Consider the following 22,054-nt stretch of genomic DNA (forward strand, 5'->3'; position numbering starts at 1 on the left):
GTTGATGGTTCATATTCTTTGGATAAATGCTCACAAGTGGTATTGTGGTATAAATGATGGGCATTTTTTACCTGTGAAGAATTAAACTTTCGGCAAACTTTACGAGGTTTTGATTTTAACTTTTGTATTGATAATATTTTGGTCAAAGCCTTCAAACTAAAGTCATTTTTCTAAATCAGAATGTATGAAAATTAGCTTTTTGGAAATAGAGATCATTGTGATTAGAGTCTTTCTCTGTTATGTTTACAGTACCTTTGAACTTTCAAAAATTACGGCTTTCTAAATATTTGAACGGAGGAAAAGATTTTTAAGTGGACAGAAAATAAGCTTTGAAGTTCATTTATAAATCAATACAATGAGAATATTTTTAACATTATCATATACTTCAGCTTGTACAAATTCAGGAAAATTATGAAGCCATAGTGACTACATAGACTATACACACGAAATGAAAAATCTAGAGACTATTTAAACGTTAAGAACCTTTTCACTGCTTTTTAAAATTTCTCATGGCATACATTTCTTAAATTAAACTTCAATATTTTCTGTTTAGTTATTAATAAGTGGTGGCAAGTAATACCAAATGGGGATAGTTTCAAGGAGATACTCCTAAAATATTTGTATGCCTGTCCAATGGCCAGTTGTTTAAAAGTGGCGATAAGCTGCAAGGTAGATTTTTGAGGATTATGGATTCCCTTTTCCCCTTAGTGGTTAATGGGATCAGGCTACAGAGTCTTAGCTATACTAGTTCTTTAAAATTAATTACAACTAATATTTCCCTGTTTTTATAAAAGTAAATGAAGTTCTCATGGCAAAGGATCACATATAATTGTTTTTAACATTCATGTACTTTATAAAATTGCTTTTCTGAAACTAGGAGCCATAAAGTATGGGAATTAAACAGTTTGAAAGATTGGTAGATTATTTTTATCAGGATATCAAAAGGGATATTTTAGAAAAGTGATTACTATTTTATAGTAATAGATTAATAAGGTGATTATTAAGATAATGACAAAAAGACTTGGAGGTAACACTGTAGTAGTAACTCCTTAAGAAAAAGAAATAGTATATCTCCTTGTATTTCATAACACAAGATCTACCTGTAGATGGATTGCTTGACTTCAGGCTTGCTCACTGATTTCTACAGCCATTCATTGTCTTTGGCTTCCTGACCCTGAGGTCAGGCTGTATGCAACACGTTCTTATTTCTAAAGCTTTCTTTAAAAAATTCACACAAATTAGGGATCAGAATTCAGTGGATCCTATATACCACCTAAATTCTGATTTGTTTGTTTGCAGATATATAAAGCCTTTAATAATCTTGACTCCAAAATACTGAGTTTAGTTTATATAAGCATTTATGATTCTGCTTAAAAGTTGAAATTTTAGCAATGAAGTTATGTCTAGAAATTTTTAACTTTTGTCATAATGTATTTTGAAGAATAAAGTCACCAAAACTGGGGGCCTCCCTGGTGGCACAGGGGTTTAAAGATGCCCATGGAGCTAACCCACTTAGGGCATAGCAGACATCTCCTGTCTTGCCTACTGCTCCCCTTAGTATATTTTAGTAGGTACGTCTGTTCTGCTCCCCACTCTTTCTCTTTTGAATCCTCTCACCCCCCATATCTCTGGCCTATACCCCAGTTCGTGTATGCATAAATAAATAAAATTTTAAAAAATAGTCACCAAAACTGATAATACAGATTCAGAGTTATGTTAGAAACAATTTTGAAATGACATAGCATTAATCTTAATGTAGTAGAAAATGTCAGGTGAAAAAATATCTGATAGCTTTACTTACAGGAGGAATAAAGAGCAACCAAGTAAGAAATCAGGAAAAAAAAAAAGTAACAAGCAACTATAAATCACAGACATTCTGCAGGAGAGAGGGAGTAAAACAGGGGAGGGAAGAGTACAAGGGACTATGGTGATGGTTCATGGGTGAATTGGTAGTGGGAATTTCACAGGGACTACACCTGAGAGGAGAAAGCAAATATTGTACAAAAACAAACAATTCTGTAAAATATATATAAATAACAAAAAGGGAGAATATCAGGTGAATTATTTGAAAAATATTGGCCTTTTTCTGATAGTATTTAGAAACAGTTTTGTGGCAGGATGTGGTAACATTTTCTTCCTCTTCAACCCCAATCATTTTTTTTTTTTCCTCAGTGTCAAATATTCAGTCCCTTGGAGGAAGTAGAGAAGCAAAGAATTACTATGTTTGTCTCTGTTTGGGTCCTCCCTACCCATTTCCCTTTTTTCTTTTTTTCCCCTTCCCTAAATGAATTTCTGTGTTCCTTAGGAGGCAGTTGTAAATGAGATCATTGATTTAATCTCATCAGAGATAGTTAATTTGCTTTCTCACATAAATTACATGAAAATAAGTATTTTCGGTCTTTTTTTTTTTTTTTAAATTATTTCAATTTTTATTTTATTTTAAAAATTTATTTATTTATATTTATTTTACATCATTGTTCACTTTTTTTTTTTTTTAAATATTAAATTTTATTTTTATATTCCCCCATACAATTGCAAACGCCCCATTCTGACCCCAATCCTTCCCCTCCCGCCCCCCACCCCCCAAAAAGTGTCTCTGGTTCATAGTTTTTTGTTGATTTTGATTTTCACTTTCTTATATTCATTTTCCTGGTCCCTTATTTAAGTTTTCTAGATTCCTGCTATGAGTGAGACCATCCGGTATTTTTCTTTTTCTTTTTGGCTTATTTCGCTGAGCATGATCGGTCTTTTAACCACAAATTTTATAAATGTACACCTTATATGTCTATACTCCTGTAAACCAGCCATACAAATACAGCCCAAAGCTCCAATTGTATTTGCAATACTCATTTTGTAAAAACATAAGACTTTTAGCTCTAGGATACTATGTTTGTAGAACCTTCTGAATATTTGTATAATTTGTTATTCTACTACATTCTTATGGTAAAAGTTAATTCAATTAAACATGATGGTATTAAAACATCATGTTTTCGTCTGTGCATAACAAACCTTAAAATGACTTCCCTGTAAACATGCTTTGCTATGTCTTAACTTTCGAATGTGTACTCCTTTAGACCACAGTGTCTAGTGAAGCTACTTAACATAAATGTTATTTTTTAAGGGAAAATATAATACAACAGATTATTTCTGATTTTTTTAACTATTGGCTGAAGTTGCTCAATTTGGACAATATGGGGTCTGGGTCATTCACGTCTTCATTTTTGTTTCTTTTTTTTTTTTAAAGATTTATTTATGCATACAAGAGCTGGGGTACAGACCAGAGGTGTGGGAGGTGAGAGGATTCACCAGAGACAGAGTGGGGAACAGAACAGGAAGATTAACCAAAGTACACTGCTGAGGGGAGCAGCGGGTGAGTCAGGGGAGGTCTGCTGTGCCATGTGGGTTGCTCCCTGGCCGGCCAGCGACCAAACTGCTGCAGAGGCTGTGGATTGCTTCATAGGTTGCTTCTTAACCCCTTGAGCCACCAGGGAGGCCCTATTTTTGTTTATTTCTAATGAAGAATAAAATTTTAATGCTAAGACTAGTACTTAAAATTTCTAGACTGTTTTCCATTGTGGTGTAAATGAAAATTAATTTAATTGTATTACTTAATTACATCATTTCTATTAAGAATTTAGATTTAAATGTGGTTTCAGAATATAAATTAGATTATTTCCTTGATTACGTGAATATAGAAAGAATTATATTTTTATCTTAAAAGATTATGTATGCAGAACCATTTAAAAACTAATCTCTGCTGTCTTAGTAAGTCAGATGGATGAAATATTGATTAATGTTGGAAGATGATCTTTTTGAAACTTTTTCTAATGCATATACCTATCTTATGAATACCAATGTCTGTATATAATGTGCATAATAAAAATAATTGCTCTTAATAATGAAAATTGATTTATTTTTCTATATCATTAATATATATAATACAGACATGTATGGAAATAGAATTTGCAGACTTATTTGTCATCAAATGTGCATTGATAGGAATTTTTAATTTTGCTTTGTACCAGTCATTTATTTTTTTCTCATTTAACCTATTAAACCTGTAGTTAGGCAAACTGTGGCCAGTCTAGTCTGCCTCCTGTTTTTTTAAGACCTACAACCAAGTGGTTGAAATGGAGATGGTATGTTTAGTGCCAATCAACAAAGTCACCTAGATAGAAACTAACAAGTGGAGTATTACTACCTAATTCATGCCTCTGCTGGCTCTTCTGTTGGTAGTTAAGTCCAGTGTATGTGTAACATAAAGAAAAAACAAGTAAGGAGCACTTTGTTATAAGATAAATCTCACACTTAATGTGTTACATACCTGTTAACCCTAGCCAGGCATATCTGAATATTTTAATGCTGTGATCTTTTGTATTTGTTTTTTGTTTTCAAGTGAGATAAAATAAACACTTGAAAAATAGGTTAAAGCAGTGATCTTACTGTCAAAACACAGATTCCAACTGCATTTTAACTTTTATCTTTGGAAGAATGCTCCCCCCCCCCCAAATAAATTTTGTCATATTCTTTTGTACATATAAGTATCTGTAATTTTGTCATCCAAATAATACTTCAGGGTATTTTTTACCTAGAAAAAATAACAGCATTTAGGAATTTGTAGGTCATAACTAAGTCACATTGACAAAGCAGTTATCTTCTCTTTCATGCTGTCTGGGTTATAAGATTGCCTGAGTTTAACATCCTAAGTCTCCCCTCTTTGATAAGTGTTAGACCGTTGCTACATATGGAATTTCATATAACCAGTGTGAGAAAGTTACAGAAAGATAACTTCCATCTGATGTTTTTCATTTCTTTGCTTTTAACCCGTTCTGACTTCTTACAATAACCCCTTTTTTTAAACCTCTTTCATGATTTGGTTTTGGGAAATTAAAGAAAACATACTATTTGAGTTATTTGATATAAAAATTATATGGGTAGGCAACTGTTGCAGTCACTGAAAAGTGAAGTACTATGCAGTTAGGCTGTTTTTTTAATCTTTACACTAACTCATTCTTAAGTCAGTTGCAGTCTATGGAAGTGTCTTCATAGCTGGTCAGTGGCTAGAGAAATCACTTCATTTGGTTACTTGCTATTAACTTTGTTCTAAGATTTGATCATTTAATTTATTATGGATGCCTTTAAAAGAGGAATGAAAAATATGACTTAACAAAAACGCAAGTAACTTTCAAAGCCCTGTTAAGTAGAGGGAGACGTTGAATAGTGTATTGTTACTATCATAGCCAGACAATGTATTGGGTTAATTTGCCTGGATTTTAACAATTCTTATCCTCCAATACCATGGAGATTTCATATTTGGATGTTTTAAGAAAACTGGTTTAAGTACTTTTTCAAAGATCTTACTGTACTAACATAGAAAGGGGCAGATATTAATAACTGCTTTATTAGTGAGGAAATTAATAAACAGATTTTAACTTACAAGGTCATTTCAGAATTTAATGATATGCTGCTTTTTTTTTTTAATGATATGCTTTTGCCTATCCTTTTAAATCAGTATGACTTGGCTAGAAAATAATTGGTTCATTGTTGAAATACTTTTATGATCTTGAAAAAACCCATTGTTTTAACCTATTGAATAAATAAAATATAAATAAATGTTGAACAAACTTCGTATTCCAGGAGTCTTAAGATATAAAATTGCAATAACTGTTTTTATAGACCATATATGTACCTGTCTAGCAGACATTGGTTGTACTGCATTACTAGCAGTTTAAACCCAATTCTTTCCCAAAATATGAAGACTGGGGTGCATTAGATCCCAGTAAACTTAAGTCAACAATGATACCCTTGCCATGTGATTTTCTAGACAAATAACCACCCTTTTCATTACAAGTTAAATATCTAAAATCAGTGAAAAGAGCAATTGTAATAAACTTGGGTTAAACTGTAGGAGTTGGGGCTGTGGAAACCTAAAATCAGAATTCAAATGCTTGTAGGACTATCAGGTAGAAAAAGCTACTAGGCTTGTGTTTGACACCAAGAAGTAAAGCTTGGATCTGTGTATGGAAGTTAAACTGAGATTTTAAAGTCACTTGATATCTGTCAAGAGCTAACTAAAAATGGTAATTGTTTTCCTTGAGAAATAGTTTCCTGTGTTTTAAGTTTTGTCTGTCATAGACAGCTCGGCTGCCTAATGAGCATCATAAAGATTAGTCTTGATGCTATTTTCTATTCTAAATGATAGAATAAATAAATGATATATTGTATTCTAAAATGGTAAGATCAGCTAAGTGTGCAGGGTATCATTAAAGAAAAGTGGAGAAAAAGAGATTTCTAAAAAGTTTGTTTACAGAAGGAAGGCATATTATGAGCATATCTGCACTCCCCCATAAAATGATAGCCTGATTTTTGTATGATAGTTTTCTACTCCAGTGTTTCCTTCTCCTGTAAAGTAGCACTTCTGTATTTTTTCCCAAGGAACATAATTGATAACTTTATTTAGAGACGGGAGAGGTCTGCCGTGCCATGTGGGTATCACCCTGGCGGGCTGGGAATTGAACCCGTGCTGCAGAGGCTGCAGACAGCTTCACAGCACTGCACTCTACCCACTGTGCCACCGGGGAAGCCCCATAATTGATAACTTTAAAAGCTTTTATTTCTGCTGTTTTAACTAGGTATAAGGATAATATCAATATTTATCACAGTATTATTCAAAAAAGAGAGTGGTCCCTTAAAGTAGTGGTGAAATGAAGACTTAAGTTGGGTAAAGCTTAGAGAAGAAAAGAGATGATTAGAGATCTTTCTTTGTACTCTTTAGCCACATTTTGACTTTTACATATTGCCAAATTATTTTCACATTTAACACATATAATTCCCTTCATTTAGCATCTTTCTGTTCACTGGTTTCCATGATCTGCCAAGTCCACTTTTAAAAGGGCCACCAATTGACAGTGCTGCTTTGTTGTTCTTCCCAGCTCTACTCTAGGCTCCTGCCGCTGATCTCAAATGCAGGAGCAGCAGAGGTGCTTTGAGAGAGAGAGAACAGAATGTCAGAGAGTCCAGCGGGGGACCAACAGATTGTGGGAAACCATGTGACTCTGTGATTCACATCTCCAAGGAGAGAGAACCGGTTGTTTCTATGTTTAGAGCCACCGTGTTATGAGGATAATACCATCAGTAATGTAATTTTAATTGCCTGGATGCATTGACACTGGCTTGGAAAAATAAAACTTTCAACAATGAAGTTACTAGTTAGATAAATTTGAGTAGAACTGATTTTGATGAATTTAAATCAATACAGTGGACAATGACACTTGAAGTTTAAAGCTCTTAATATTTTAGGCATGATGGGGAGAGGCTAATGCATCTGTGTATATATATGAGTTGCCACTAAAATAGTCAGTTTGGTTTTTTTGCTACTAACTTTAGATGATTGGCTGTTCGTTTTTTGTATATTGCTTCATAATGGTACCCTTAAAGGTAATTTGAATAAGGTCATCCTTCAAGTTAGAAAACACATTAATAAATTTCTAATTTTGACTTTAGGGCATTGTTGTCAAAGATCACATCTTACCACAGATTAATTTCTTGTATTGTTATATAATTTACTAATGAACTATATATAACTTATGAATTTGTGTTTTTAAATACATTTAGATATAGGAATTTTCTTCAGACTTTAGAATCTATAGGAAGGAAATTTGATGTTAGGAGATTGTAACCTGGACCTTTCTTTTAATCTCTAATTCTAGGACGACATAGACAGCCTAAACCCGGTTCTCAGGGACAACCCACAACTTCAGGAAGAAGTGGAAATCTGGGTAAAGGAACAAAAGGTTCAGGAGATTTTTATGCAAGGTAATTATTTTAAAGTTAGTCTTTTAGGGGGGCAGAGCTGCTGAACAATTTCTCATATTTGGTTTTGCTAGTTCAATTACATGTAATATAAAAGACACTCTAATATTTTATTATGCTATGTACATAAAATCCAGGGAAGATAATAGCAAAACCATGATAATTTCAATAAGAAGTTGATAATGTCACAAGTTTATTAATTTGAACTAAATGTCTGGCATTAAGTTATAACCACACAAGTGTCTTGTTGATAGGAAAATTTACATATTAGTTGTATCCTTCTAGGAGAAGGAACCTTTTTTTTTATTTGCATTAGAGGGCTGCTCAAGGCCATGATTGATTTCTTCTGAAGAATGTATTGGGACCATCTCATTTCAGATCATCTTCCTCACTAGTGACAATATTATTGTTAGATTGGTTTCTTTCCTTTTTTTTTTTTTTTTTAAGTAACAAGTTTGTTATATAACATGTGACCTTCATAATCATAGTGATTTTTCTGTTAGTAAAATTGTATATTGTAATTATAAGCTTTTGTGAAATTGAATTGAAGCTGAAAAAATAATGGTAGATAGTATCGGTATTTTGGTTAATATTTTTAATAAGGAATTTTGTTAGAATTCCATATTTATGCCAACCCTCAACTTCTATGCCTTATACTGGGCATTAGAAGAAATAATCTCAAAGTTTATGCCTGTTTTGCTTCATTTTGTATGGGTATTTACAGTATCAGATCATCTGCCTATTCTTCTTGGGCTAAAGATTAACAAATATTTTTTAGTATGGACAATTTTAAACATAGAAATGGCATATTTCTGTGACTTTCACAGCCCCAGTAATTATAAACCTTGACAGATCCTGTCCCATCCACACTGATGTTTACTTCCATCAGACTTTTAAAATGCACCACATTTTTCCATTTAAAAAAGAGCCACCGTACCATTGTTGTACTGAAAAAATTAATAGGTCTTTAATATCCAATATGGAATACTACAGTTCAAATTTCCTTTCATAACAGGATTGGTTTTTGTAATTTTATAAATTTATTTCAAATTACGTGATCAAAAAATGTTAATTTTTGGTTATCTCTTTTTTTTCCTTCATTTTTTTAATTGAAGAAACCAGGCTGATAGCTTTTTAAAATAATTTATTTCTTCTTCACTTAAAGCAGTACGGACCATGTTCATCCTAAGCAGAATTAATTATGAGACCATCTCCAAATTATGTTTGGTGGTGGGAACAGTCGGCTTATCTGGTGTGCTAGTGAAAATGAAACCTGGTCTTATTTGGAATTATTCTATAAGCATTTTTTCATTTCCAGAAAAAATGATGTTCTTCTGTAGGTAGAAAAACAGAAGAGAGTTTGTATATTCAAGTGTGGCAGTGAATTTAATTTATACGTCATGTGCAATTATATCTACAGATGTTTTAATTATGTCTACAGATGTTTTAGTCTAATATTGACAGGTATTTTAAAAACTGGTAAATATTGAACATTAAAGGGTATGACTATTTTATAACTGGAAGAACATACCAACTTAGGAATTAGAAAAAAAAGTTTACTTCTAGCTCTTTCACTAAAAACCTTCTTGTAATTTTTATAAAAGGGAAAGCAGGGCCTTCCTGGTGATGCAGGGATTAAAGTCTCAGCGCTATCAAGCTGTCGCCAGCTACTGAGGCATTGAGTTCGATCCAGATCCCAGGCCAGGGAGCTAACCCCCCACGTATGGCGCATCAGAACTCTCCTGTCTAGCTCGCAGCTCCCCTCGGCAGTGTATTTCAGTAGATCCTGCCTGTTTGCTCCCCATGGTACCTCTGGTGAATCCTCTCAACCCCTGCACCTCTGGCCTAGACCCCAGTTCTTGTATGCATAAATAAATCTTAAAAAAAAAAATGGGAAAGCAATATTTAACAGATTAAAAAAGTATTTGTAAATTGTGAAAGCACTTGTAAATTAATATATTATTAAGGTGTACCATTTTATCCGCCCTCACATTTCTTGTTGAACTTCCAAATATTTGACAGAATTTTATTACCCATGAATTGAAACCATTTTTATCTCCATAATCCTCTTCTTCGCAGTGACCTTTGTTTTAATAGGACTATTTGATATATACTCATGTTTGTGTATACATACACACACCCCTTAATAAATTCTTTTCCATTTTTAAGAAATTGTCTGTGTATTTTAAGTGTGTTTAATCCCAAAGTACACCATATTTCTTTATTTCAAAAAAAAAAAAACATTCTAGTGTCATGTTTATAATGTCATTTAACAATCTTTATTTTTTTTAAAGACTTTTGGCACCTTTTCCTACCTGTAACAGAGGAATCAAAATTTGTGGTTTTTTATGGTAAAGTTTGGGCAGGTAGAACATTCAAATATTTGGTTTGAAATTACCTTTACATTTCAAGCATATAGTCATGTACCCAAACTTGTTAGTAGCTTTGTGACCATAGTACTTTCTAGACCACAGTAACTTTACGTTTTGTACTGTCTTCTTGTTAACCATGATCCCAGAAACATACTTTCTGGTGTAAAGTACTTTTTAGGAAGTGTATGTATCTAGTACTAGAGTTTGTATGATAAATTCAAAAAGATCTGGCTCTAAAATATATTCACTTGTCTTCTAATCCGGCTTTTGAAAACTAGTATTTGATTATCATTTACTCATCTACCATGTAACTCATGTTTCTCCAAAAGATAGTTCTTTAAGACCTCTATTAACAGATGCTTGCAGTAGGTTAGCCTTTTTTTAAAAAAAGAAATTAAGTTGTAAACTTTTATTACAAATTAAAATGAGGTTTTCAAAAATTTCAACTTGCCCAGATTTGAAACAACTTATTTTTTAAAAAATCTATTTGTGCATACAAGAACTGGGGTATAGGCCAGAGTTGTGAGGGGTGAGAGGATTCACCAGAGACAGTGGGGAACAGAACAGACACATGTACTGAAATACGCTGCTGAGGGGAGCAGCGGGTGAGCCAGGGGAAGTGTACTATGCCATGTTGGTAGCTCCCTGGCCAGGGATCGAACTTGTGCTTCAGTGGCTGGGAATAACTTCCTAGGTTGCATCGGAACCCCTTGTACCACCAGGGAGGCCCATATGAAACAATTTAAAAACCTTTAAAGCTGTATTGAGATTAATCAGTCCTTGGGGGGGGTGGAAAAAAAAAAAACATGTTTGGCTTTACAAAAATGAGAACTCCTTAGATAAAAATGATAAAAAGACCATGCTGTACAGATAATGCAAACAGTTCTGGTTATCTGGTGATTTGCAAAAAAGCAAGCAAGCAAGAACTTCACTTTCAATCTTTCGTTCCTTTCTTATTGGTGGAGTTTCATACTCATTTCTTCTTGTTGTATGACAATATTGATGATGGTAGAGTTGATAAACCAGCATTTACTCAACCTTGCCCTGTCCGGTCTTGGAAGCAGATGAATTCTCAGTGAGTGAATTGGCTTTAAAAGATAGCTGTTAAGTGAAAATGTTTCCTTTGACGATAATCCTTATTTCTTGTGTGTATGTGTTTTTAAAGGTCCTTATTCGTTAAATGGATACAGAGTAAGAGTATATAGACAAGACTCTGCCACCCAGTGGTTTACTGGCATAATTACTCATCATGATCTCTTTACTCGCACCATGATCGTTATGAATGATCAGGTAGGTAACTCAGCTAATATTTTTGAAAACATGTATTTATAATCCAAATGTTCCATACATCCCACCCCCACAGAATGAATCAGCAATCAACAAATTGACACTAGATTTCATCAGTAGGTTTTATTTGGTCATGTGATGCTAGTAAGTTACGTAGGGGTTAGTTTAGGTCATAGGGAGATAAATGAGGCCAATTTTTCCTTAATACTAGTAAGATCATTCTTTGAAGTAGAGGCATCAAATTCTTTTATGTAATCTCTTTTGTTTTTTAAATCCTTAGGTCAGGTTAATTTTTTTCTTTTCTGTCTCTATTGATAAACAATATTTTTAAAATGATTTCTTTTCACCAAGTAAAATGTCAAAAAATGCACACTAGTTCTTTTCATATCAAATTTCAGATTGTATATGCTCCCTTAATGGTATTAAGGGTACAAGTTTTATGTGGAGTTCTCGTTGAATGCTAATTAAATTACAGTGTTTGATTGTATCTACTTTTTTCCCCATATAAAAGGTGTGATTTGCCTCTCAGCAAAGCACAAAATTGCATTGCATTTCTTTTTTTAAAGATTTATTTGTTTATTTATTTATACAAGCACTGGGTACAGTCAGAAGTGCGGGAGGGTGAGGGAATTCACCAGAGCCAGAGCAGGGAACAGAACAGGCAGAAGGACCGAAGTACACTGCTGAGGGAAGCAGCGGGCGGCAGGAGAGGTCTGCGCACCATATGGGATCCTTCTCTGGTGGCCCTGGAGCAGCCAGGGATCTAACCAGTGCTGCAGAGGCTGCGGGCTGCTTCGCAACCCAGCGCTCAACTGCTGCGCCACCTGGGAGGCCCGTGTTGCATTTCTTAACTAGTTCTTTCTTTAACCAGCTGTTGTTATTATTACCCAGTTTTTACCCTTTTAATTTTCCTAAGCTTTTACTGTAGTCTTACTTTATAATTTCATTTTGAAAATTAGTTTCTATTTTTAGCTTTTTTATGACTTGACATACTCTTGGTTGATTCTTATACTTGTTTCTCAAGATGTACTTGCAATAGATTATATTTGCTTTTTAATTTTTGGTTAGCAAATGAAACGGGTTTCAGCAGTGAAAAAAGTAATTTTATCTTTATTGATTAAAACTGATACATTGTTCATCTGACAATATCTTATAAATTAAGAATCCTAAACTGACTTTAAACTTTTCTACTCAGTAAAGAAATTGTACCTGATATTACATTAGCTAGCTGATTGCTTTTATTTTTTTTCTTATTTTATGTCATGGATTAGGTACTAGAACCACAGAATGTCGATCCTTCTATGGTTCAAATGACCTTTCTAGATGATGTTGTTCACTCTTTGTTAAAAGGTGAAAATATTGGCATTACATCACGACGAAGGTCTCGTGCAAGTCAAAATAGCAACGCTGTTCACGTATGTATGTTATTAATAATGAATTATTGTAAAATATTTTTTCTTAGGTTATCCAGGATCATTTAGTAAGCAGTCATTGTTAATTGGTTATTTTTAGGGTCATTATACACGTGCCCAAGCAAATAGTCCCAGACCAGCAATGAATTCCCAAGCTGCTATACCAAAGCAGAATACACACCAGCAACAAAGAAATACTCGTCCAAATAAGAGAAAGGGCTCAGATAGCAGCATACCAGATGAAGAGAAGATGAAGGAAGAAAAATATGATTATATAGCACGAGGAGGTAGGACTCACTTTTTTGAAGGGATTAAGAACTAATTTTTTAAAACACACTGAAAATATGCCTATTTAATATTGATAGAAATAAGGCTTTTTTTTTTTCATCTTACAGAAAATCCTAAAGGTAAAAACAAACAATTGCTAAATAAAAGAAGGAAACCCGAGGAGGATGAAAAGAAACTAAATATGAAAAGACTGCGAACTGACAATGTTTCAGACTTCTCTGAAAGCAGTGACTCAGAAAATTCAAATAAGAGAACAGTAAATAATTCCTCGGAGCAGAAGCCAGATAATGAGTTGAAAAATAAAAACACTTCAAAGGTAAATGGAGAAGAAGGGAAACCCCAAAATAATGAAAAGACCGGAGATGAGACACTAGTAGATAACCAGCCTCCCTGGGAGCAAATACAAGAAGATAAACATGAAGCAGAGAAGCAGAAGTCTATTGATTCTCAGCTTCAAGAAAAAATGATTATCCGTGCATCAGAGCAGACCTCACTTTCTGATCATAATCCTAATGATTTGCTTCTTCAGGAATGCAGTAAGGAAAAAACCCATACCGTGGAATTATTACCAAAGGAGAAGTTTGTATCCAGACCACCTACACCAAAATGTGTTATTGATATTACAAGTGACACTAATTCAGAAAAGGTGGCTCAGGAAAACTCAAGTACTTTTGGTCTTCAGACACTTCAAAAAATGGATCCTAATGTTGGTGATTCAAAACATTCTGCAAATGCAAAATATTTTGAAGCAGCAAAACAAGATTCTGAGCAGAGCTGGGTCAATGATGTAGTTAAAGTAGATTTAACCCAATCAAATGTTAGGAGTGCTTCTTCAGGAAATGAACACCTGAATACTGAAAAAGAAAAAAATCAGTATGTCTCTTACATGTCTTTCAATGCAGTTTCTGTCACAGAAGATAAAATGCATAAGCGAAGTCCACCTCCAGAGACTGTAAAGTCTAAACTTAATACTTCAGTAGATACTCACAAGACAAAATCCAATCCTTCACCGGAAGTTGCTAAACCTAAAATTACCCATTCTCCTGATTCTGTAAAGTCTAAGGCCACTTATGTGAACAATCAAACTACTGGTGAAAGAAGGCTGGCAAATAAAATAGAACAAGAATTATCAAGATGTAGTTTTCATCCAGTTTCTACTCGAGGTAGTACATTGGAATCTACAAAGAGTCCTCTAATCATTGATAAAAATGAGCATTTCACAGTTTATAGAGATCCTGCACTTATTGGGTCAGAAACAGGAGCTAATCACATTTCACCTTTCTTAAACCAGCATCCTTTTCCTCTTCATTCTTCATCCCATAGAACCTGTTTAAATCCAGGTACCCATCACCCTGCCTTAACTCCTACACCCCACTTACTGGCTGGATCATCCAGTCAAACTCCATTACCTACCATTAACACTCACTCTCTGACTAGTGGTCCACACCATTCTGTTCATCATCCTCATTTACTTCCTGCTGTGTTACCTGGAGTGCCTACTGCCTCCTTACTTGGTGGCCACCCACGTCTAGAGACTGCTCATGCCAGCAGCTTGAGCCACCTGGCATTAGCACACCAGCAGCAACAATTGTTACAGCACCAGTCACCTCATCTTCTTGGACAAGCCCATCCATCTGCTTCATACAATCAACTTGGACTTTATCCAATTATTTGGCAATACCCAAATGGAACACATGCATACTCAGGACTTGGTTTACCTTCTTCTAAGTGGGTTCACCCAGAAAATGCAGTTAATGCTGAATCTTCATTAAGGAGGGTAAGTTATGCTTTGTTTTGCCATATATTACTATATACTTCTTATTCAACATATGAACAATTTTTCAGTTGTCTTACTTTGAGATGTTTTAGGATTTTTTTTTTAAAGAATTAACTTTTGATGTTTAATAACTTTGGAGCTATGGACTCTGAGATACCAGAAAAGCTTATTTATAAAAATAGCTATTTAAAGAAGTAAAACTTTTTGGTCATTACTAATTACCTATTATGAAAAATGAATATCCTTATAACTAATTATGGCATATATTTATAATTATTAGAAGTAAAAATTTTAGATTAAAATTTATATAAATTTGTAGAACCTTTGATATGTATCAAGTTACTCTTAAAAGACAAGTTGTTAAGTCCACAGACCTGAAGTGTTGATGTTATATTACAAAATATGGCTCTCTAAGCCCATTGTTCTCTCCAGGGTTGAAGATGCCTAATTTTTGGCAGTAGTGTTGGGCCTGACATTCTCTACCTAATGAAATATTGCTAACAGTGATGGTATAGGGCTCTTAATTTTTTCCTGGAATATGCAATTTCTCTAGCCAAATGTATTTTTATACTAAGAAATGAACACTAAGGACACTACCAAATCTGTGTCACTGTTGAACTCCTGGAGATGACTTAGTCTTCGATGCAGCCAAGCATGGTCTTCAAGTGTCCCCCAGAATCTTATTAAACACTTTTAATTAAGTGTGGTAAAAAAACATAACATTAAATTTTTTATTTTTCCATTTTTAAGTCTGTAGTATAATATAAAGTATATTCACACTGTATTTATACAAAAGTTCCTGTCTTGCAAAACTGAAAAACTATTCCCATTAAATACTAGATCCCTCCCCTTTCCTTACCCCTAGCAACTACCTTTCTTCTTTATCTTTCTCATTTTTATCACTTTAGATAATTCATTTGAATGGAATCATAGTGTTTGTCCTTTACTGTTGTTTTATTTTTATATAGTGTTCTCAAGGTTCATCCATTTGTACCATATAACAGGATTTTTTCTTTTAAGCAACACAAATTCCATTGTATGTAAACCTCATTTTCTTTATGTATTCATTTTTTGGGCTTTTTGTATCACTTCCATCTTTCGACTATTGTGAATAATGCTTCAATGAACATCAGTATTTTTGATACTTTTCAAGGTGCGCACGATCTACAGTAGACATATTCTGAGAGTGGCAGTTTGGGAGGCAATACTAATGGGCTTCTCATTTATTTCAGCAATAAGACTGCTTGCATAGAACCTTTGTGTAGTGCCAATAGATGTAAGGATGTAATTCTTTATGTGAAAATTTTATCAGAGTTGCTATTAACATTTTGGGTAGCAATTATGACATAAACTGTAGTCATGAGACCTTCCAAGATACCCAAGTTGTGATTGTTGACCTTAGTGGTAAAGAAAACCAAGTGGCTAGTGGCGTAATGCAGACCTCTAAAATTTTTGAAGTGTATTTCTTATTGTTTATTTCCACTATGAGCATCAACTCCTATTGGTTTCACTTTCATATGTGCTTTGGCCTTCAAGAAATTCTTAATGAGCTTCACCAATTTATTCTGCACCAGCATTCCTACATTTGATTTTGGCAGGGTCTCAGGTCTAAGAGAATTGTGTTTGCATTGGCATAAGCTTCCCATTCCCATTTTCGATGATACCATTGAACTTAGAAATCTTCCTAGAACAAGTAAGCAGAAGTCAGTGAAGAGTTGGTCACCTATCACTAGAAGATATTCTTTGCCAGAATCAAAAGAAGGCCTGCTGATCCAAGTATAAGTGCACCCACTTTTTTGCTCTGACATTTCACTCATGTATTGTGAATATATCTGTAGCTGCTACTGGAAGGAGGCCAGAAGAACACATAAGAGCCAGGAGTTGTCAAATAGTTTTGAGTCTTTTTCCATAAGACTTTTAAACCCTGAAAACAGATCTTATTAAATGTAGAAATTGTTTAGTATGTGTCATGTATGTGGCTTCAGACGATGTGGCTGTCTTGCTTGTGTCTATATAAGGACATATAAAATGCTTTATTAACTGGTCATAAACTTGAGAAACTAAAAATAGGCATATCTTATTTTCATTTGTAGTGTAAAATTATAAAGGAGTAAATTTAAGTAACAGTTTGAGCAAAAATAAAGATCTAAGATTAGATTTTCAGTCTAATTTTATAATGTAATATCTGCATTGTGAATATCATTACTTTTGTTTTATTATTTTGAGATGTAAAATTTATTCCCCTTGTTTATAATAAGCATTATATTTTCCATCATCTGTTATTCTGTTGGTAAACTTAATAAAGCATTTTCTAGAAGAATGTCCATGAGTCATAGTATAGAAACAGTTCATAAGCATGTAATTACACAGCTGTAAGGTTAAACATAAATGTGACCAAACATGTCATGAAAATGCTGAGAAAGGCAGCATATTAACACAAAAAATACTAACTTTATTCTGTTGCTACACCTCCACGTTTAATGGCCCAACAGTGTTCGCAACATACAATGAATTGTAGCTGGGATGTGGAAATGCAGTATTTTGTCAATTCCAATTAACTTTACGTTTTAAAAGTTGTTTTTGTGGGGTTTTTTTTTCCCCATAAAAATTGGCACATAAACTTGATTATAATTTCTATTTCTGGTGAAATATATGTTAGGAATACAAATTCTGTTTTTTTCTGTTAGTAATATGTATTTTGGTGGTAGAATTATTGGAAATCTTACAAGCTATAGTTATTATCAGTTGTAAGCTGAAGACTGATTTTACTGTCCGCTTTTAGCAAAATAAACAATAAATAAATAACCATTACTATGTTAATGCTGATTAATTTTTGACATTATAAGGAAAAAGTCATGTAATTATGTTGATTGAATATTGTTTAATAAGACACATTTAGAAAAAATCACATGCTGCTTAAACATTCTACAATTATAGTGTTACTGTGATGTGGTGTTTAGCTTTTTCTGGTAATTGAAATTTTTTTTCTTAATAGAGTTCTCCTAGTCCTTGGTTACATCAACCCACCCCTGTGACCTCAGCGGATGGTATTGGATTGCTTAGTCACATTCCTGTCAGACCTTCCAGTGCAGAGCCTCATCGGCCACTTAAAATCACAGCACATTCCAGTCCACCATTAACAAAAAGTTTAATAGATCATCATAAAGAGTAAGTGCACTAATGCTTAGAACTTATAAATACTGTTTTATAGTTTTTAATTCATATTCTAACTAGACAATTTTAAGTTTATAGGGGTCTTTAAGCTATGACAAGATACTATTCTTACCGTTTTGATATACCTCCTATTTACTCAATAATACTAGAGAACATACAAAGTCATGTTTTACTTTTATATTAGTGATATTGCAGAGAAATTATCTGTTATAAAATAAAAAGTGCTTACAGATACCTTTGTGTATTTTATTTATAGAGAATTGGAGAGAAAAGCTTTTATTGAGCCTCTACGTTCTGTTGCATCCACATCAGCAAAAAATGACCTGGATCTAAACAGGTCACAGACTGGAAAAGATGGTCTCTTGCTTAGGCACTTTGTGGATCCTGTATTGAATCAATTACAGAGGCCACCCCAGGAAACAGGAGAGAGATTAAACAAATATAAGGAGGAACACCGCCGAATTCTACAAGAAAGTATTGATGTTGCTCCATTTACAACTAAAGTCAAGGGGCTTGAGGGTGAGAGAGATAATTATTCCAGAGTAGCATCATCATCTTCTAGCCCTAAAAGCCATATCATCAAACAAGACAAAGATATAGAATGCTCAGTATCAGATCTTTATAAAATGAAGCACTCAGTGCCTCAGAGTTTGCCCCAAAGTAACTATTTCACTACGTTGTCTAATAGTGTGGTCAATGAACCACCAAGGTCATACCCATCCAAGGAAGTTTCAAATATTTACAGTGAAAAACAGAGTAATACCCTTGCAGCAGCAACTAATCCTCAGACTCTGACTTCATTTATATCATCTCTTTCAAAACCTCCACCTTTGATTAAACACCAACCGGAAGAAAGTTTAGTAGGCAAAATACCAGAACATCTTCCCCATCAAATTGCATCTCACTCAGTAACAACCTTCAGAAATGATTGTAGGAGTCCTACTCATTTGACAGTTTCTTCTACAAATACACTCCGAAGTATGCCTGCTTTACATAGAGCACCAGTATTTCACCCACCAATTCATCACAGCCTGGAAAGAAAGGAAAGCAGCTACAGCAGCCTTTCCCCTCCAACTTTAACTCCAGTAATGCCAGTAAATGCTGGTGGGAAAGTTCAAGAATCACAAAAGCCTCCAACTCTTATTCCCGAACCAAAAGACTCTCAGGCAAATTTTAAGAGTTCTTCGGAGCAGAGTTTGACAGAAATGTGGAAATCTAATAATAACATCAGTAAAGAGAAAGCTGAATGGCATGTAGAGAAAAGCAGTGGAAAGTCACAGGCGGCTATGGCATCTGTCATTGTGCGTCCACCTTCTAGTACAAAATTTGATAGCATGCCAACAATACAGTTAGCTTCCAAAGATAGAGTTAGTGAAAGATCTTCAGCTGGGGCAAATCAAACAGATTGCCTCAAACCAGCAGAAGCTGGAGAAACTGGAAGAATCGTTCTGCCAAGTGTGAATTCAGACAGTGCTCACATAAAATCTGAAAAAAACTTTCAGGCTGTCTCACAGGGCAGTGTTCCCAGTTCAGTCATGTCTGCTGTAAATACAGTGTGTAATACTAAGACGGATGTATTCACATCTGCTGCAACTACCACCAGTGTTTCCAGCTGGGGTAATTCGGAAATAATTTACTCTTTATCAAATACCATTTTGGCCTCTAAATCCTTAGAATGTACCTCTTCAAAAAGTGTCAGTCATTCAGTGGCTCAAACGCAAGAATGCAGGGTCAGCACCACAGCTTCAGTTACACCAGCTAGTAGTAAGACAGAAAGTGCTGTTCAGCCCAGTTCTGGGTTCTCAGGCACAACTGATTTTGTCCATTTGAAAAAGCACAAGGCAGCATTGGCTGCAGCTCAGTATAAAAGTAGTAATGTCAGTGAGACTGAGTCTAATGCTCTGAAAAGTCAGACATCTTCAGCCTCTGTTCTCTTGGAGAGCAGTGCAGTCTGTAGTACAATAAACAAAGCTAACTCTGTAGGAAGTGGGCAGGCATCCCAGACAAGTCAACCAAACTACCATACTAAACTGAAAAAGGCCTGGCTTACTAGACATTCAGAAGAAGATAAAAATACTAATAAAGTGGAAAATTCAGGTAATTCTGTTTCAGAAATTATTAAGCCATGTTCTGTCAATTTAATAGCCTCTACATCTAATGACATACAAAATTGTGTGGATAGTAAGATAATAATTGATAAGTACATAAAAGATGATAAAGTCAATAGGAAAAAAAACAAAAGAACTTATGAATCTGGCTCTGAAAGTGGAGACTCAGATGAAAGTGAAAGCAAGTCAGAGCAAAGGACTAAAAGGCAACCTAAACCAACCTACAAAAAGAAGCAAAATGATTTGCAGAAGAAAAAAGGTGAAACAGAAGAAGATTTAAAACCCAATGGGGTTCTCAGCAGGATTGCCAAAGAGAAAAGTAAATTGAAGTTGCAGAGCAACAATAGTGGTAAGTAAATTAATTACTTTTCATCCCTCAGGTAAAATGAACCTTTCTTGTAGTAATGGTGTGATTTTGTGAAGATAAGTGAGCTTTAAAGGCATCTTCTGACTTTATTTATATGCTCTAGCATAATTATGTGCATGGCCTCATTTCTGCAGTAACATAGTAAGAGGAAGAGAGACTTATTCTCCCAAGTTTTGAGAGACTTGTAGAAATACATGTTTTACATTAGCAAAAATCCTAATGTGTAATATGTTAGTTATTCAGAATTTTGAACATTTATATGACTTTTCAAAATGTAGTTGTGGTATCACACCAAAAGGAGATTCCTAATGATGACTGTTTTTCTACAGCAAGATATATTTGAAAAAGAAATCCTTTCAGAATAGAATTCATTCAAAGTAGTGTATAAGTGGACTTTCTTTCATGGTGACAAATGTGAAAGCTTATTGAAAATATTCTCTATTTAACTTAATACTACTCATTCAAACCATCCTTAACCATGGGTAAAAGTTAAAATGGGGGAAGAGGGGGTATGGTTTTGTGTGTTCAAATCTATAATCAAGAAGACTTTCATAAACAAGTAAATTTCAAAACTGATAACTATATTTCTTATAGCTATAGCAGGGCAAAATAAGTGATACTTGCCGATAATATTTACTATAAAGTGATTCTAGATGTTTTTTAGAAGTAGTTTTTCTCAGTTTGCTTATTTCTTTTTAGGTATGTTGCACAATGCAGAAAGCACTTAATAGTTTCACTGTATTCATCCACATACAATATATGAGATATCTGACAATGTGGACATTCAAGAAGTACTTTCACAAGCATTTGGATGCTTGAGAGCTCTATTTGGGGCCTTATCACTGAATGAGGTTTTCCCACATGCCTGTGTGGAAATCAGAGGCAAAGTGAAGGAGAGAAAAACAGGAGGATGGAATCATAGAAAAGGACAGTCAGAAAGTGAAAGAACGAAGGAAAACGAGCTCAACTAGAGAGAGAGGCTGACAGACTGAAGTGCAAACATAGTCAGAAGAGAGGGAGATTGACAACGAGGGATACAGGATACTTGCCATTTATTTGAGAATTGGATTGTATATAGTATTGCTTTTCTTTCTCATATGTTCTCCTTCCCCAATGAATTCTTAAGAGGCTTGTTGTGGTCAATAATTGTTTCTCTTTAATCTTATATGTTTACTTTGGTGCTAGGTACTCAAATACTTGAGTTAAATTTGCAAAAAACAGGACTAGGTACTTCCATATTTTAACATTTAGGAAACCCTTATAAAGTAAAATTTATAAAATTAACTTAATGAAATACCTGCGCTGTTTTCGTTTTGAGATTGAACATACATTTTCCCAAGTAAGAGTTCTAAGACAGATCTCCCCTGCTTACTAATATTTAGCATCAGAGTAGATATTTTAAGTATCTTTTTTTATTTCCAAGTCCAAAATAATATTAAGTAACTATGACTTGGTTT

General features: G+C 34.2%; 1 protein-coding gene across 7 annotated transcripts in view; it reads left to right on the top strand.

Annotated features, from left to right (window-relative positions):
* The window catches only part of JMJD1C (jumonji domain containing 1C), a 283,697-nt gene that overhangs the window by 212,087 nt on the left and 49,556 nt on the right, over positions 1-22,054 (top strand). For 6 of the 7 annotated variants that reach the window (XM_054690507.1, XM_037497333.2, XM_054690506.1 and 3 more), the window contains exons 4-10: positions 7,710-7,815; positions 11,350-11,474; positions 12,743-12,886; positions 12,984-13,170; positions 13,279-14,948; positions 17,944-18,116; positions 18,379-20,579. In XM_054690507.1, coding sequence (XP_054546482.1) covers positions 7,809-7,815; positions 11,350-11,474; positions 12,743-12,886; positions 12,984-13,170; positions 13,279-14,948; positions 17,944-18,116; positions 18,379-20,579 — 4,507 coding nt within the window. In that variant the 5' untranslated portion in view covers positions 7,710-7,808. Of the gene's footprint in view, positions 1-7,074; positions 7,140-7,709; positions 7,816-11,349; positions 11,475-12,742; positions 12,887-12,983; positions 13,171-13,278; positions 14,949-17,943; positions 18,117-18,378; positions 20,580-22,054 lie in introns of those variants that run through there. The other variant, XM_054690509.1, reaches the window with a different exon arrangement.

The sequence above is a fragment of the Talpa occidentalis genome, unplaced genomic scaffold (assembly GCF_014898055.3).
Source record: "Talpa occidentalis isolate TD23 unplaced genomic scaffold, MPIMG_talOcc4v2.1 talOcc4.8, whole genome shotgun sequence".
Classification (NCBI taxonomy): domain Eukaryota; kingdom Metazoa; phylum Chordata; class Mammalia; order Eulipotyphla; family Talpidae; genus Talpa; species Talpa occidentalis.